We start from the raw sequence: 18,524 nt of genomic DNA on the forward strand, positions 1-18,524 counted from the left end.
AATGCTGTCAATTTCAATGAGCACTACTGATACTAAATGTTGCAATATTCTTTTTTTTTTTTATAAGCAACAATCAGTGTTTGACATATTTGCAGCATACGTCATCAAAATGAAAAACTACTTTTTCTATTTAAAATTTTTTCAGAACATTTATTCACACTGCTTTCTTAGATATTTTCCACATAATAGAAAAATATGAAAACCAAGCTACAAAACATATAATACACTTAAAACAGAACTTAAAACATCCTGAATTAGCTCACAGCCAATCTTTTCCATTGGATTTGGCACAATCCATTTCTGGGAAGCTTGATCATTCAACTCCAAACTTTCTTCTAATAAAAATAATAAATACTGCACCCAAAATTTGGCAATGACTGATGAAGCTTGTCTTTAAATCTTAGACTTGTGAAATCTGGGGACTCTAAAACTCTCAAAATAGTGTCAAAATAATTTATGTAGCTAACTGCATTAACGCTAGTTTTTTGTCACTGAATCTCTTTATTTTTGTCAAAGCCTTGTTTGTAAGCTCCATGGTTTCATCCCACTTGTTTTTCTCTGGACTTGTGTACGTCACCAAGTTCTCCGTATACTGCAAGACTGACTTCAAAAACCTTTAAGAAATAAAAACAAAGAAGAAAAAAGCATTAAAGGATAAAAGAAAAAGATACCCAATGCCTGATTTAAAGATGCTACTTTCTCTAAATTTCCAAATCTCCCTCTGGATGATCAACACTGTAAATTTTCTTCTACTTCTGGAAGAGAACCATTCCCTCACTCTTGCAGTAAGAAGCAATGATTTTCAGAGCTGCATTTAAACAATGCCATACAGAGTGTGGTGATATAATGTGTAACAGAATTTTCCCCCACAAGGCTTCCTTTCCTTTCACAGTCAAAAGTTTCACAACGCCTACAATATCCAACCAGCTGTAAACTGACACAGAACGAGTAAAACGAATCACTTATTAAACACAGCTTTTATGCATTAATATTGTTTGAGCAAATGATCATTCTCTAGTTTTACTAATGAGGAGTCTAATACAAATTGAAAATGTCAATGGAAACGGAAAAAGGAAAATGTCAACTGGACCATACATTTTCAACTAAGTTATTTCAGTTTTTGAGTGAATGCTATGAGATAACGACAACTGCAGTGACAAAAAGACGACTGACAATGCATTGAAAGTTACGCTGTTAGGTTTTTCTTTTTCTTTTTCTTTTTTTTTTTCCCCCTGAAGGATTTATACTACAGATCAAATTTACTCAAATGGCCATGCAAGGAGTATGTCTAACTCCCTGTTTCCATAATGTAAATTCTATATACTTACTTTAGATACTGCTGATAATCAAAAGGATTCTTCTTATAAACCGAATGGATATTGACCAGTTCTAGAGTTATCAGCACTAAGATCAGACGTAACACAGGTGACAAAAACTTAATGCTAGAAATAAGAAAAAAAATATTTAATTACAAATGAAACAGAATAAACCAAGTTAAACTAAAATCATTACTACAAATCATTCTTCTGACTTCTGAATACATTCTAAAAAGCTGGATTTTGAATGTGGAAAAAAGAAAGACTGTTAAAAGTCCATCAGTGAAGAGCAGAGCAAATAACAAAACTATAAAAAAGCAAGACTATAAACTATGCAACAATAACAAAAAGAGGGAAAAAAGAGGAATATACACACACGCACACCCACATGAAGATATGTACACATAGTCAAGACTCCACAGGAAACCTCCCCACCCATTACCCCAAAGATAGTAAGCTGGAGTTAAACTAAATCAGTAACACACATTGTCAACTTAAGCTATGTTTCATAAATAACAGTTAATGTTTTGAGGAATATCACCAGGCCAAGAAAGTCAGACTTACTATTTCCCTAAAATAACAATGAAAATAAATAAAGGGATGAAAGCACACAGCCAGGGCTCACATTCAGCCTTACCTCCACCCTTCTGCAACACAACACAGTTTCTATTCAGTTATGATTAAGGCTCTTTACTGAGTCTAAGACGAATTGCTCGGAAAGATTAAAGTTTATAATATCTCACTTCCCATGTTCCCTTTCAGTTTTTAAAGAGGATTCATAAACCTTGGAAACCCTTGGAAAACATTTCTGAATGGGAACAAAATTAACAGAATCCTAAAGAACCTCTTATATCTGTAAAGATGACAATCGAGGTATGATAAAAAACAGTAAAACCAATAAAGAAGTTAGAGTCTTGAAAGGAATTTAACAGACTGCACTCAGCTAAAACTTGAATGGCACTTTTTATGCCTAAATAGGAAGACCGGTAATTCAAAAATACAATCTAACATTTAAATGATATTTTTATTTGAAAGCTTATAATTTGCAGTGAAATAGAATAATAATGTTAAAAATATCCATTATTCCCCAACTTGAGATTTTCTTGTTATTTCTAGATTAGTAAATAATGGAAATCAGGGTTAACACATAAACTTTGAAGATGAACAGCTAGCAACAGCAGCACGTCACCACCCTCTCATAAACTTAGCCACAGAGTTAAGAAAAAACATTATCCAACCTGTTTAACATTCTTAGATAGTTATGCCTCTGGCGAGAACGCAGAGTTTTGTTTATCCACTGTTGATATCTCAACTCAACGCAGACAATAACTTGTTCTGACACTTGATGGCACTGTGTGCTTATTTTACGGAGCACCACCAATATTTCCAGAACAGGCCGGGGCGAGTAGAGTGTGCAAATGCGCTTATCACAAAGTTCAATCAACAGCCTTCAAAACAGGAAATAATTATTAGTTTCAATCTTTTGCTAGGAGGACTTAACATAAGATATATTTCATATTCAGCGTGGTTTGAGTATGAATGCTTTTCCTCAGAAAAGCTGGAAGCAGATCCCCGTTACCTAATGACTCAAAAAAAGCAAGGCTCTATGTAGTATGAAGAGCGACTGTGTTCTCTATCACTTTATTGAACATAATTACAAAACTACTGATGATAAATGTTTCCCATTTCAGATCAAAGAAGTACAGTCACAATAAACAAAACTGCCTGTCTGAAATGATACACTGTACATATCAAATCACAGCATGGTTGTGGCTGAAGTCTCCCACTAACAGTTTATACCAGATTACATTTTGTTAAAAAACGCTCAGATACCTTTCTGCAATCATATCCTAACCTGCTAACATAATGCCACACAGGATTTTAAACACGCTGTTCTCAGAGAAGTGTTTTTTCACCTCCCTCATGCCCAAATTATCTTTGGAACCGCAAAATAATAATGAGTACAAGTAATAAAGGCAGAAAAAAATGGTTTTAAGCTTTAGTAATCAGCCTTCTTTTTAATGAATGAGAAGAGTGACAGACTGACAGATAGTAAACAGAACTATAGACGTAAAGCAACAGGCATCATCCTGTTTGCACTGTCCTGCTCACACCTAATGAAGTGTGATTAGAAGAGTGTTCTTCCAACATATTAACTCAGACATGGGCCTCTTAAGACTGTCACAATAGTGTCAATTAAAAGCCCAAATGTTTTGATTATTACTCCAAGTTAAATAGAATTGGAACTACCAATAGACCTCTAAGTCTGACAACAAGGATAAACATGGTATTTTCTATTTCAGAACCTTGATTTTAAAGCATATAAAGAATAGAAATATATAGAGACATATCACTACTTTAAATGCCATGTGTAACTGTGACATCAACCGCAATAAAATAAATTTCTGATGCAGTGTTAGCACATAAAGCAGATTAAAACCACCTTAGCCTAGCAAGTACAGAAATGACCTGATATATTTAAAACATGTTGCTTCTTCAAATCTGAAAGGAAACTTGAACTTAGCATGGAAAATATAACTAAATAAAATCCTTCTGTAACAACGTCCCAAATCTACTCTTCATTTTGCAGATGATCCTTAACTGAACCCATAAAATTTTTGGATTAAAGCGGCAGCGAAATTCGAAAAGTGCATGCAACATTTCAAGCACCGCTCTAAAAACGGTGCATGAATAACTTAGGGCTGAGAATTCTTGTGTTGGGTTCTACGTAGAAGCTGATAGCAGGAAGAGGGAGCACGTTAATCTTACCTCTCTGCTTGGTCACTATTCACTGTATCATTTGAACTGCAACAATTTGGAGGCATGCATTGCTGCAACTGAGAGAGAATTTCAGCTGTCTTCAAAGCAAAAGTAATAGCTTCAGCATTTCCCTCAAACCTTAAAACAAAACATTAAAGCTTGAGATGAAAACACAGCGTAGGGCTTATTATTTGTCTAAACAGCACAGATCAAGATAAGTTTTGTTGAGTAGAAATATATTCAATGTCTGGCCTCAGTCTCATATTTCAGTTCCTTTTCTTCTACTTTACGAGCATGATTTTCTTTTCTTTAAGTCAGAATGACCTTTTCTCAGTGTTACTCTTCTGAATCCTTTTTAATCCTTTAAACACTCATCAGAATCCTGAAGCATATTGAACATGTGCCAGATGCATTGAATTTTCATCTCTCAGCTTCTCCTGTTGGCTTCCCAGATGAATTTCTCTAATCAGTACAATTTTCTCTAGTGATGTTACTAATGACTTCCTCCTTGTCAAATCACAAAAGGATGTTACATTCTTTTCCACTTAACATCTTACGTAAAATCTTCCATTACTTTGCCTTACAAGACCTTTTTTGAACAAGCAACTATTTTCTGTTTTTCATAAGGTAAGCCATCTTACTGTCTTTGTTCTGACTGGCTCAAGCTCTAGTTTAACTTCCTAACAGCTCCTGCAGTATCTCTTTAGAAATAGAACACATAGCCACTAAAACTGCTGTGTGTTTCAGTTGTGTCCTCATTCCCTTCTAGTTATTGCACTGATTGCACTTTTTACAGTATGTTTTGTATACTGATGTGCATACAACCCCTGTGGTGTCTATCATCTCCTTAATAAAGTATGCGAAGAGACATTTAACCATCTCAGTTTCCATTGTTCAGAATTATTTTAATGGCATATACATACCCTTTAACTGCTTGAACTTGTTCCTCAGGCACTGTTGGTAGTTCAGACCATAACTGAATGCTCTTCATACATTCCAGCACCTAAAAATTCAAAACGTATCATAAGAAATTTTATGTAAAGGGTAGTCTTTAATAGATTGAACAATATATTTTACTTTTCTTATTATTTGGGGTTATTTTAGGAAAAAAACCTGCAATAAGTAGTAAGTTACTTGTTTAGTACTCATCAATTTGCAGAACAACAAATATTCATGTAAGAATAAAACGATATAGTGATCTCAAAAGCACAAATGCAGTCCCCACTGCATCAACAGAAGGAACGTACTTAATTACTTCTCCTTTACATAGCTCTAAAGTTTGTAAGATAAAACTTGAAAGCCCATTAAAAAAAAAAAAATCAGTATAAAACAGACAGGAGGCTGCCTCAAAATTCTAACTTTTTAGGACAATCAAAGCACGAAGACAACAATTAAACCAATCTCAAGCATTCACAGACCCAAATGCTTTCAGTTAGAAGTACCTACTTGTTTCTTGAGTCGGGAAATTGGATGAAATCGAGAACAGTAGCAACGTGCGCAGTTCATCAGTGGTTTTATGACATGTTCCTGATTTACAAAATAACAGACAAGGCACAACATTTTTTCAAATCAGGTCCTAACTTTATACAGACTTAGACTTATGCTTAACTTTAAGTAAGCCCCTTAGACTCCTGAAGTCAATTAAGATTTCCAAACGTGTGAGGGATGAAAGCAATAGTGAGCACAGCGAGCGTTTAGACCTTAACTTCTTTGACACGCTTTAACTATGAAACCTGACAGCAGTAACCATGTACACTCTTAATGCAGCAGCATGCAATACCTCTTGAGAAATTAACAAGAGCTACACCTGACAAATAGAAGTTTTATCTCAAAGTTTGCTTTATCATATTGAGAAAAGGTGATTGTAAATATTAACAGGAAATTAGGAGGAGCAAATGTAATAATCACTAATGCTGAGAAACCCACTGCTAGACAAAAAGTGGGCACAAATTTACATTATAGACTGCAGACAAATCCCACATCCATTACTGTGCCACTTCTATTATTTATGCTGTCTCAGAGGAACAGACTCTCAAATCTTACACGCCTCAATAGCTGAGCTCCAGTGGTTCTATATATCTGCTGAATTAACAGAAAAGCAAACAGGGTAGGTGTCAACATAATCCGATAAATAAAATTAAGTGGTATCACTACAACCTATGCATCAACTATGTGAATAAGGAGTGGTTAAATTAGCAAATTAAGCTACAATAAGAAAAGGCAATCTTTCAGAAAGCCTTCTGTACGTACTTCACTACAATACTAGAGAAATATACTTTCACAATTTGTTCTTGGAGGAACACAGTAATCCCACAAAAAGTAGCTATCAGGAAAGATGCAGTCATAAGATCAGATTTGGCATTCAAAACAAGTCACTCTGACAGCATAACATCAATCCCTACCTTAAAAGCAACCACGGCCGCATCTGAAAATCTGCACAGAAGTGTGACTGCAAATGCAACTATCTGATTGGCTACTTCTCTGGGAAATGCTTTTAGATTCATCTCTCCATGGCTTAAATGATCTCTTATACGCGGACCCTCCTGGTGGTTCAAAAAATCCCAAAGAAATTCCTGTGGGAAATATGCAGAAAGAGCTAAGTATATACAATACCTTCTGAAATATAAGCATGTGATTGTGTCCATAGGAACAGGGAAATTTAGATGGTCAAAACAAAAAACCCATACTCTCTTCATAACAAGAAAAAGGGGGCAACTCTCCCACCTTCGTAGCTTCTGAAAAAAACTCAGAACTAACATGTAAGTTATTTCATGACAGATAACACCTGATTACCTTTGGTTTTGTGTCCCAACTCCTTCATAGCCCCATTGCCTTTGGCCTCCAGTGCAGTAAACTCAGGTCCTCCCTACAGTCTCAAAGGCCTCTAAACACAGTTCTACTTCTCATGTTCCCTATCTGTTTGGGTGGCAAGATGCAGGATGTGCTCTGGAAGGTTTGCAGCTATGTTTGTGCTATCTACATAGCTACTATAAGCTGTCTCCCAGAAGAAATGACTTTTAATTTTCCCTGAATAAGGCACTAGTTTTTCCTTCTCACCTACTCAGCAGATTTTCATGAGTTTAGTAAGAACCTCTCTGAGACTTCTATTTTTCAGCCAGATGGATATTCCCCAATCCTAACTCAATATAGCATGTTCTGCACTCCTTTGTATCCTTCACAGTGAAAAAACTAAGATAAGGAGCTTTTAAGCAGCTGGAGAGAAGCTACATGACCTAGAAGCTAAAAAAATAAATAAATAAATAAACTTTCGAAACACTTGCCATTGCAGGTTCTTCAAGAACTAGTGGAAGCTGATTGATTTCTTCGTTATTCAACTGTTTTGCTAGCATCTAGAAAAAGCCATGTGAATAGCAAACTTATTATCGAAAGCCAAAACAATCAAAGGAAAAACAACAACTTCAGTAGTAAACTTCTCTAACGCTCAGCAACTACTCCTCCAACTCCAGAATTAACCTGCCTATTTATTATTGACAAACAATTTGAGATAATTCAGAAGAGTCAAAAAATTGAGGATTTCAGCTTGCAAGTTTATTTGTATTCACTTCAAATAAGTGACTCTAGGGAAAATGACTTGTTTCTGTGAAATGAAGAAATACAAGATTAAAACATTTAGAAGAAATTAAAGTCTGTTCATTAAAATTTGCATTGATTTTGATATTTTATGGGTGATTCCAAATTTAAAATGTGCTTACTACCCATCACCTTCTAAATTCTTTCCAAGAAGAAGTAATGTCTTATCCAGCACAGTGGGACACTGTTTTCTGATCATCAGTAACGAGAAATATGCATATGCTTTAATTCTGACATTTTGCTAGAAAAAATAACAAGTACCTCATCAAAAGTGGTGTAGAGCGCAGAAGGCTACAACAGAAGACAATAAATATTAATTAATTAAAAAACACAATTAACTAGACTTGCATACGGAATTTAGATTTGTTCATTTATATCAAAGACCAGAGGAGTGCAAACAGAGAGAACTCCTTACAAATGAAGAAAGGGATCGTTGGACTTTTTGCTAGGTTTTTAAAAATAAATATAACATGACTTACTTTGCACAGTAAACTACTGTGACTGAACATTAACCTTCAAGTACTTTTTCAAGCCTCTTTTACTATCAGACATCTTTTTAAAGAATAAAAGAGACATTGCTGAAACTCTACTGTGATTTTGTAAATGATGTCCCAAAACGTCTTCCAAAAAAAAAAAAAAAAAAAGCATATGTTTAGAAATCACGCTTCTAGAGTAACTATTTTGAAGCACTGACAGTTAGTCCTAAACTATAATTGACTTTAGACAGAAACTTACCTCAGCTGTTAGCAATCGATTTGGACATTTATTAGTTGTAGTGAAGAGCAATCTAAGTCCAACTTCCAGCTGAGGGAGTAAGAGAATCATACAGTCACCATACCTGAAAAAAAAAGAAATACCCAAAGGGTCTTTCCCCTCATATAAATAAAATCCAAGTCAAAATTAGAACCATCGCAGAGAAACACTCTCAGAACATGAAAACTCTCAGCCACGGGACCCAGAACAAAATTCCCTTGTAATGAGCACTTTATAAACAAACACTAAATGACTATCTCTGCTCAACAGAAGCTGAATACCTACTTTGAAGCAGCTCATACGTGACACTAACTTACAAAAAGGTGGAACATGGGAAGAGAAGATAAAGTAATTAATATATTTTGTAAACTCAGCAGATTCATATCTGAAGATCTGAATATTTTCCATTTGCTTTGTAAAGTTCTCCTTTTTGGCTTCATCTGCTGCGGCTACTCTTTTTAGGTTTCAATATCCAGTTCTAGTTTGCACAAACTGAAGCAGAGAAAACGCAATTCTCCATGAAATGTTCAACCCAGGGAAAAACGCAATACTCAATTTTGACATTTTGCTGCATTCTAACAAAGAAAAGTTCTCAAAGCAGACACAATCAAAAGAAAGCAGCAAGTCCATGAATCTTCTGAGAGAACATCCTAACAATGCTTAGCTATATGTTGTTAGGCAGGAGACTCAACAAAAAGCTTTGAAATCTACAAATGCTGCTGACTAGCATTCTATAAATAATGGATATATATAAATAAAAATCATACCAAGAGGAAAAATAGAAAAAAAAAAAAATCAATTGTTACCTGCCTTGCCTGAAAGCTTTTAAAGCAGCAATCCAAAACGGCAACATCGTTTTTAGGACAAAACTGGACCGTTTTATTAGCTCTTCAGCTAAGGAAAGTGCTTCATGATTAAGATCTGTAAGTTAACACAACAACGCTACTAAACTATATGTACGTATGCACCGTTTATTTATTTATTCTTACTATTTCATTGAGAATACACGATTACTTAAGCATGTATAAAGGAAGACTTTAAAAGGTATTAAATTTATTTTATTTTAACTATGTAAGTATAACGACAGTCATAACAGATTTAAAATCATAAACTGATTGTTTTTAAGATTGCATTTTTTGTGATAATCTAAAACGTCAGACTTTTTAAAAGCAGTTAAACACTTGTGGCTACTTATTAGTGGGACTAAAGGATTACACAGCAAGTGGGCCCAGCTTCTGTTGAGTTGTTCTCCATCTACTTCAGACAAAGTGTAAGATATATTGATCATTTTTATCTGGTGAGAGTCAGTACACTAGTACGAACATTCTGCCATGACCGCTTGTTCCTACCTTAACCATTTTCTGTGCTGACATTTTAGCATAATAAATAATCACTTCATACTTCAATGTTACCATGTCATGAAACTCACACACTTACGAATTAACATTATAAATATTTTACAAGCGAAAGCTTAAAATTTGCAAGTGAGGTTTAATCGTAGTAGGTATTTTTGGAAAAAATAAATAGCTAAAGGATTTATAATACATTATGATTTGAATATTGTGAGTGTGATTTGGTCCCCAAAAGCCCTGCTGCGGTTCCATGAGCAGATGCTCCACTGGCAAGTTGATTAAATAGTACAAACTGACTACGACCACCATTAAGACCAGGACTTGACATTTGCTTTTGCTGCTTTAAAAACAGCAGGAACAACACAAATGAGGTCTGCAGCCAGGGAGATGAGGAGATTTTCATCAGACACCCTTCAGGTCCTTCCCTGAGAAAAGCATCAGAGTAGTGAAGAAGCGTTACTATCCTTCACTCTGTTTCAGCACTATCTTCCCTGCCATCTGCAGGGCGCATCTGCTAGGACTCTTGGAGCTGGAACTGGAAGCCACTCATTCTGAAAAGAGTTAAAAATTTTGTACAGGCAAACTAGATAACTGTTACATGAACTGTATGCTCATCATCAAAAAATTGGAATACAGAGTTCAAGTCTTTCAGCAACATTAATGTTACGCGTTTCAGTGTGTTGCAATGATTTTAGAATGCAGTATATTTTGATTCAATAATCAGTAGAGCTGCCTATGTATTAGAAAGGTGTCCTACAAGCATGACTGCTTCATCTAATGACAGTGTATGCAGGTATCTTAGCTAAAAGATTCAATCCTAGAACTGTGAAAAATGCATTATTTTCAACAGCACTTTTGGACAGTGAAGTAATAATGAATGTAGCATAATCAAAACTTGCTAATGGTTAAATACTTGCCTGGAAATATATTCAGCTCCTCTAAGCTAGTGAAGGTCACGTATGGTCGATGTATTAAAATGCATTTAGTTTGCAGAAGGTACGTCTGTAACAACTGACCCAATCCTGCAGTTAAAAAAAGTAGCATAGCACAGTATCTAGAGAGAATACCATAATATGTTAGAAAAGTTTACACAACTAAATATCGTGCAAAAGAATCGACATTTGTGGGCTAGGGACAAAGGTTTTCTTGCTTTTTCAAAGAAAATCAAATGCCTACACTCCCCTACTCTTCTGAGTTGGGACCCTTACTAACTGATTACTTCCACAAGCATGAAAAAACAAATGTGGAATTAGGGAAAAAAGCACCACTGCATTCTATGTTGGCTGCTGCTGCTGCTGCTCTTCCTCCTACCCCATTCCTCTACCTTTTGTTCTCAGTTATTACAGTAACCAGGTTTCCCAAAAGACCTTAAGCTTTATCATTTTTCCTGTTATTCATTTTCATGACTAGTGTGCTTTACCAGTTTTATAAGGGCTGAAATATTCTATGGAAATGTGATTCCAACACAAGCAGCAGAAGTGAGGGAAAACTTCCAGGATACCGCCAGAAGCCTTCAGAAGCTAACCAAAATTCCAGTAGTCTTTTTTTTTTTTTTTTAAGCGAAAATTTTATATGCATAATTGCTTTTCACTCTGGTAAGAAAACAAGATTTTTTGGGTAACTTACTTCACAGGAATTTCTTGCGGGGAAGCAAAGCCGTGCCACAAAACATTACGAAGATTCAGACCATAAGGAGATCCAATGAATACCCTCAATACATTCATCTAATTGGTAAACAAAGTGATTACTGCATGAAGAAACGTATTACTTGTAATCATCTATCTTTCCCTGATGGACAATTTTCTGAAGTCATTGAAAAAACAGTACTATCTTAAAGGAACACCTTCTATTGTCAAGATGATTGGCCATGGCTTGTCACAACTAAAACAAATCAGTACTTGCAATTTCCAGTACTCTCTGAAAGGAAATCTTTTCTTATTTGTACATGCCACAGAATATAATACGTGAATGGAAAAACCAGTTACTACATATTCTAAACAGTTACGGCAGACAGGCAAACAAATGGGATTAAGTTTAGCTCTTACCTGTCATAGTATAAATCCACAATAACTTAATACAAATTAACATAACAAGCAGTAGAATTGGGATTCAAAGTTGGATTTCCAGATCAATATCAGACAAGAAGAAAAACTATTTTTAACTGCGAGAATTGAATAATTCCACATGCCACCAAAATCCAAGAAATAATCCTTACAAAGCTACTAGACTGACTGACTATAAAAGCTTCTACAGTTCATGTCCAACCGTCCGTCCTAATAAAGAATTTACATTTGTAAAACTGTATGAGAGAGATTGCTTCCATCTGCTCTGTTTACAGCATTTTACTACAGTGGTGTTGAGGGATAGCACAACTCATTAGAGTTGCACAGCCAGTGCAGGACGTGTGTTTTCAAGTAGCATGACTCAGAAGGAGGCAGACAGCTCTGCATCTTGCACACTCCCGTGATGGATACATTAAATGTTCACGTACATAACCTTTTCATGGAGAGCAACAAATGATAACTTGTGGGCATACCTTAACTTATTTCCCTTTAAGATTACAATATTAACTATTTTTTACCATCTGTTCTCCATTATTTGTAACATGTATATAATGAAAGTTTTCCAAATCCATCACAGCATTTACAAATTCTTCTTTGATGCAAGTAATGGCTATACTTGGAAACCTGCCAACTGGCAAGAAAAAGAAATTCAATGTTTAACATTTATTTCAAAACTATACACTTACTACAGCTTGTCCAAAGATAACTGCAAGCTCCTCAGAAGCAAGCAAATCTCTTAGAAGGAAAGGACAATCTTTACCAATCAGTAAGTACACCTACAAAAAAAGAGGTAGAACAGGTTTACATTAATAATCCAATATATTTCTTTGTATGTCAAGCACGTAAGTTGACTATTTTATGAAATAACATGAAGTTTCACAACAAATTAAAATCTAAGTGACTGTATCAAGAATGAGTGCACGTATGTTCCCAAAGTAAGGCTTTTACAACTTCTGTACACATGCTGCATTTCTTGCTATTAAAAAAAAAAAAAAAAAAAAAAAAAAAGAGTAAAGCACAACAATAACACAGAATTAAGGGAATTAACTCTACCCAGAAAACAACACTCAATTCTTACCCTAGTAACCTATAGGGCTTGCCCTTGTTAAGCAAGGAGGCTTGTAATTCGTTTTCTGATTTTGGCTGTCCCTGAAACTAGATTTTATCATAGCTAGGCAATGTCAGTAATTCTGTACCACTCAGCACCTCAAAGCCTCCGATGCTGAAGCTTTCCATTCTATATATTCTCTCTGACCACTTCTTCCAGCCTTTGGCGACTTTTCATCACTTCAGTCTTCACCCCTGGCCAGTGTGGGGCACTTTGGTTTGTTTAGAGGTGAATTAGCCCATTGTCCTCTGCCACTTCCTTCTAAAGAGCTCCTCATAAAGATTTAATAGTTAGCTATTTTATCTGATCTGTTGGCAAAACATCCAGGGTGTGTGGAGTTTTTCCCTCAGCAACACCACCTGTTTAAGCGTCTGTTGCTCCCTTCTCCCTAGCCTGCCTGCTACTGCTCAGTAGAGCTGGTAGTCATGCAGCAGAGCAGATCAAGGAACTGATCCAGCTGAACAATAAAGATGGGGGTAGGGAGTAAAGGAGAAAAGGTATCTGGACAAGCTCATCAATCTAGCTTGCCACTAGGCCTTCAAATATTTGTGCTCACATAACATACGGAACATAAGCAAATACAGCAGATGGCTGTAGAGACTGTTTAAATGAGCTTAACTATCATCAAATATTGAACCAGAGTCTAATTCATGTTCCATCAAAAAGGATTCATAAAACAAGTTTCATAATACCAGTCGGAATTCCTAAGTCATATTATGTATGCACCCCCTGCTTGATGCTTATCACGGAACCCCTACAGCAGTACTCTTTAAACTTAAAGAGAGTGCATACCTTTACTGACTACTTCGAGGTAAAAGGAAGAGGGAATACACTAACAAGACAAATGTTCAGGATTACAAGTTGGATCCTGCATCTCTCCAGCTGAGCACTTTGGTCTAGATTTGAAGTTGTTAGCTGGCTTCTAGATGTTTTTGCAGTGTAAGACTCATCTCCAAACATTTAAAAACAGATGTATACTCTGCAAACAGGGTGTTAGGGAAAGACGTTATTGTCTAGCAATCCATTTCCAGCTACTTGTTACTGCCTCTCCTCACAGAGGGGACTACATGAACAGACCTGCTGTGGAAGGTATGCTGCTCCCTGTTTCAGTTAAATAACTCAGAATAGCAAAGATATGCTATATATGCAGCTTAAGCTGCACTTTCCTCATCTTTACTGAAACTGATTAGTGAAAGCACTCACACAAGCTATGAGTGGGCTGGAGGGGCATCAAAGGATATTTATGTTAGCACAGTCGGATCCAGAAAAGAACATGTGTCCAACTCAATGCAGCCATGCTACCGAGTACTACTACAGTACACAGTAATCCCACTTTTTCAAAGTGCAATAAAATGCAAGAGCTCATTCCCATCGTATAAAAGCCAAACCACAATACAATCCTCCTGCTGACACTTACATCACCCAAGGCTCGCTCCAAGCACGATGTCAGTTTCATTAAGCCAAGAGCAATTTCTGCAGTTTGCATATATTGTAGCGCATCAAATACTTCAAGAAATAACTGTATGATTGAAGGGTGGGGGGGAAAGAGGAAGAACGCTGTGTTAAATATTCAGAAGGAAGAAATCAAATTGTCAAAAACACAAAGAAACCTGACCACAGTATTCCTCTGTGATACTCATTATGCAAATACAGGAAAAAAACCCACTGCCTAGGGGATACAACTACAGATGCTTAAAAGGTCACTAACCTAGAACACCTCTTATTTTTCAGTCACAAGGTATCTAGTGCCTCACTTCTATAGCAGTTATCAACAATGACTTTACACAGTAAAATTTGATGTTAGACAGAGCTCATCAGGCTTTACAGAAAAACGAAAAGCCTGCCATCTTAGGTTAGAGCAGGCCCCAAACATCTCCCATTCTTTTAGTGATAACATATATATACTCTAATTATAAAGTTAGGAAAGTCAGGAAGTGATCATATATCAGAAAAGGACAATTAGTTACAAATTCTAAGCATTTTGATTCATTGCTAATTCATACGCTAAACTCCCGTAACAGGTACACATGCGAAAATACTAACCGTCAACAGACATTTCCATACCTCTGCGTAGTTTGTCCACTGGAACCATAATGCATACTGAGCTCCAAACTGCTCCTTGGTCAGAGATTTGAAATGCAAATTAACAGATTCACATAGAGGTCCTAGTGATCGTATGCTTTTGATATAATCCACACTTTGATCTTAAAGGGAAAAACAGGAAGTGATTAGAGCACTGAACCTCCCAAAAATCAAATATTTTAAAATCTATAAAAAGTAAAACGTGTTACAGCCCATGTACGTATCTAGCCCAGAGGATTTTAACCAGAGGATTGTAACCAGATGATTTAACAGGAGTAACGCACTATAATTTACTGCCCAAAAGAACACACAAATGAGATGCACAAAAGGGAAAGTACAGTGTGAAAAAAGACAAGATCAAGTACCTTTTCCAAATAAAAAAATTGTATGCAAGAAAATATGAAAAGTAAAAGGGGATTGTTAGGTTCCATTTTTGTTGAAATGGTAAGGAGCTACCAGAAGAAGAGCGCAGAACTTCAAGACAAGCAAGCCGTAAGCTAATGTAGGTTCAGGGAAACTGTACCGCTTATATCCTTTAGGAATGCAGATGGATACTTCCAGTTCTTATAATGTGGTGTCACTACTCCTCTTTGGCAAGATATTTACAACCAAAATAAATTCTTCTGAGTTACTGAACTGTATTGTTTGAGGGAGAAATACCTGTCATTTTTACCATCTTTGGAGATTAACAGCATTTGTGAGATGCAATTTGGCAAATTAGAATTCAGCTAGTTTATCTGGGCGTAAATATTTTCTGTTTTGGTTAAAAAACAATTATAAGCTATTCTACACACATAAATGAAATCAAACTGTACTTCTGTAGAAATGATGGTCTGGGAAACAGAACCTGAGAAGCAACAAGGAATAAAGAGGGCCCCAGCGTTTTAAATTTGCTGCAGAAAGAATGTAAAGAATATAGAGGAAAAAACCTATGAGATAGGAGAGGAGGAGAATTGAACCCCTTACGTATAGGGACGTAGAGTTGGAGCCTAAATGAATGAGGAAGCAAAGGAAGACCTACCCAAGCAGCACAGATTACATGAATCTTAGGAATCGGTAATAATCAAATACCGACTACTCATGGATAAAAAGTTTAAATTTCCACCTAGATGAGAGCTATATATACCCTAATCCGCAGGGAAAATAATGTTATAATGTAATAAAACGTCATAACAAAACTAGGATTGCTGTGAACTGTACTAAGATTCTGCATCAGTCTTAGACGTATCGTTACCACAGCAGGCAAACACCAACCTGATTCAAGGTAACAGACGTGATCTGTAATAGCTTGCCAACATATTTCACCATTTTCAGACACAATATTATTAATATCATAGGTGCCTTTTTTCTCAAATCCAAGTTTGCACATCACATAATGCACAGCAGGAGAAAGACAAGTACTCACAGACTCTGATAATGCCATCTGGAACAAAGAAAGACAGAAAGAAAAAAAGCTCTTGTATTAATTAAGAAAGCTTATTAGAACTAGAAAATTATTATTACAGGATACCCATGAACACAGATATATAGAAAGTAACACAGGAGCTGTACTTATGAGTTTAAGTTCTGCAACGCAACTCTCATCTATGCATATTGGGAAAGGAACTCTGAGCAGAACAACCTTGTGGAAGAGCGAGGAGGAGGGAAAGAATTAGTCTACCTGCATAAATCCAGGGTCCTGGATGATGTATTTTGTTATGGTTATACATAACAAGCTTATGAAAGGAGAGGCTGAAGAAAATATCGGTTTATATATAACATTCTGCCTAACGGAACAGAGTTTGTCTGAAAATTGATGCTACCTCAAGCATCACCAAGAACTTCATTCCTTATAACCTGCAAAATCACTGAGATGAAAAGGAACGTGTAAATTCTGCATGAACAGGAAGTAATTGTAGAACAATCCAAGTACAAATATTATATACTTCTTAGCCTAAACAGAGCGATAGACTGATTTAGAAGCAAAAATTTAAATCAGAGACAAATACTAATTTTAATATTCATTGTATAAGAGCAAAATGGATTATGAGACACAAGAGAAAGTAATGTATTCGAGTACCTTCAGAGTGTGACCTCTGATTGTTTTATCTAAAGTGACTGTTTTACCTAAGCAGGTACAAAATTATCAGAAAACTGCGTTATCATCTCCACTTTATGTTCTAACCTTCACAAGCCTAGCTTTTAAATGTAACAAAAGTTTAAATCTCACCAATAGCAAATTTCTTGAAAGGGAACTCCAATTACTAAGCATGCTGCTTCTTCCCTTTGTTTCTAATATCCAAATTTCTCCAAACTATTACAACTGGTAGGAACATTTTAAATAAGATTTCAATAAGCTTGACACTATGTTCATAAAACCAATACTGAAGCCGTTTCAAATGTATTATCTCACACATGGGACAGAAAAATGGATCCTGGGAGCAATCCTCTGCTTCAATATCAGATTAACCAGTGTAGTGAGAATCACTAGCAACCTTCCATTTAAAATTTTGTTTGCACATCTGACCAGCCCAATTCTGAAAGCGCTATTGCCCTCTTACAAAATTCAGAGCAGTGAGGATAACAATTATCGATCTTTATGAAACACGTCTTGGTCAAAGAATTTGTAGCGTTTAGAACTGTTCACACTGATGAGCAAGAATATGGTTTGGATTTAGTTAAAAAAAAAAAAGTTTTCCACTAATGCAATAGAAAGGACAGACAGAATTGTTAAAAAAGTATGGATCACAACAAATACAAAAGGCATTCATTAAATACCAAAAAAAACTCAACTATTTTTTCCCACTGTCATTAGGTGGTGGAGTTCAGCCTTACAGGACATAATCCCTAAATTCATGGCTTCAAGGGCAGACTAAAAGTCTGTATAGATAATAACACCACGTAATTATTACGGCTTCTAGAAGGAACTGATATTAGGTGCGACGGAAGATTAGGTTCCATTAAAAATCCAGAAAAAAAGGTTAATAAAACAAATCAGTCTTCCACCTTATTCCAAAGCACCCCAGGTTTCACTGTCAGATACAAAAACCGTCAGGACACACCGTCAGCACGCGAAAGCAAAAGCGGCACTGCTAATAGGAAGTCTTTATTTTCTGAATAAACAAAGAGATAAATAAATGAAGTCAGAGACGCAGCAAGGAGAGCATCTGGGGCAGCTCCAGGTTTTTACCGGTTACGGAGCCGCGCAGCAGAGGGAAAGGCTGCCCCGCACCCCTCACCGGGCAGCCGGCACCATCCCTTGCCCCCGCCCGGCTGGGTATCCCCGCAGCCCCGCACGCACGCAGCCGGCAGCAACAACGCTCCCGGGAGCCCCACCCGGGCTTCGGCCCTAGAGCCGCAACCCCGGGCCCGCGGCGCCATCTCCTCCCGCGGAGCCCGGCGGGCGAGCACGGACCTCTGCCTACCCCCGCACCAACCGCCGCCACAACAGTCGCTGCCTGCGTCACGGCTCAGCCCGCCTCCAAGTCGCGCCTGCGTCATGACGTCATGACGCCAGGGC

The 18,524-nt window shown here is 36.7% G+C and overlaps 1 protein-coding gene across 9 annotated transcripts; it reads right to left on the minus strand.

The window, feature by feature from the left end:
• Nucleotides 1-34: 34 nt before the first annotated feature.
• On the minus strand, nucleotides 35-18,513 carry ERMARD (ER membrane associated RNA degradation). Of its 9 annotated transcripts, XM_068939093.1 has the most exons (19): nucleotides 18,420-18,471; nucleotides 18,011-18,117; nucleotides 16,280-16,448; nucleotides 15,008-15,147; nucleotides 14,361-14,462; nucleotides 12,522-12,611; nucleotides 11,399-11,496; nucleotides 10,690-10,826; nucleotides 9,227-9,341; nucleotides 8,403-8,505; nucleotides 7,929-7,958; nucleotides 7,358-7,426; nucleotides 6,479-6,649; nucleotides 5,523-5,603; nucleotides 5,000-5,079; nucleotides 4,086-4,214; nucleotides 2,555-2,764; nucleotides 1,329-1,442; nucleotides 63-614 (listed from the first exon to the last, which is right to left on the minus strand). In XM_068939093.1, exons 3-19 carry the CDS (start codon nucleotides 16,446-16,448, stop codon nucleotides 455-457), a joined length of 1,998 nt encoding a protein of 665 aa, XP_068795194.1. In that variant the 5' UTR covers nucleotides 18,011-18,117; nucleotides 18,420-18,471; the 3' UTR covers nucleotides 63-454. The 9 variants fall into 9 exon arrangements, with proteins under 9 accessions (XP_068795193.1, XP_068795194.1, XP_068795195.1 ...); XM_068939092.1 differs by lacking the exon at nucleotides 18,011-18,117 and having other exon boundaries at nucleotides 35-614; nucleotides 18,420-18,513; XM_068939094.1 differs by lacking the exon at nucleotides 18,011-18,117 and having other exon boundaries at nucleotides 18,430-18,494.
• Between the last annotated feature and the right edge of the window lie 11 nt (nucleotides 18,514-18,524).

This window comes from Struthio camelus, chromosome 3 (assembly GCF_040807025.1).
Source record: "Struthio camelus isolate bStrCam1 chromosome 3, bStrCam1.hap1, whole genome shotgun sequence".
In the NCBI taxonomy this organism is placed as follows: Eukaryota; Metazoa; Chordata; class Aves; order Struthioniformes; family Struthionidae; genus Struthio; species Struthio camelus.

Coding starts and splice junctions, on each gene's coding strand:
- ERMARD (XM_068939092.1), bottom strand. CDS start 16,448: ATGGCATTATCAGAGTCTGTGAGTACTTGTCTTTCTCCTGCTGTGCAT. Junction 8,506..9,226: donor AAAGCTTTCAGGCAAGGCAG/GTAACAATTGAT, acceptor TTTTTTTTTCAG/GTATGGTGACTGTATGATTC. Junction 4,215..4,999: donor CAAGTTCAAGCAGTTAAAGG/GTATGTATATGC, acceptor TTTTGTTTTAAG/GTTTGAGGGAAATGCTGAAG.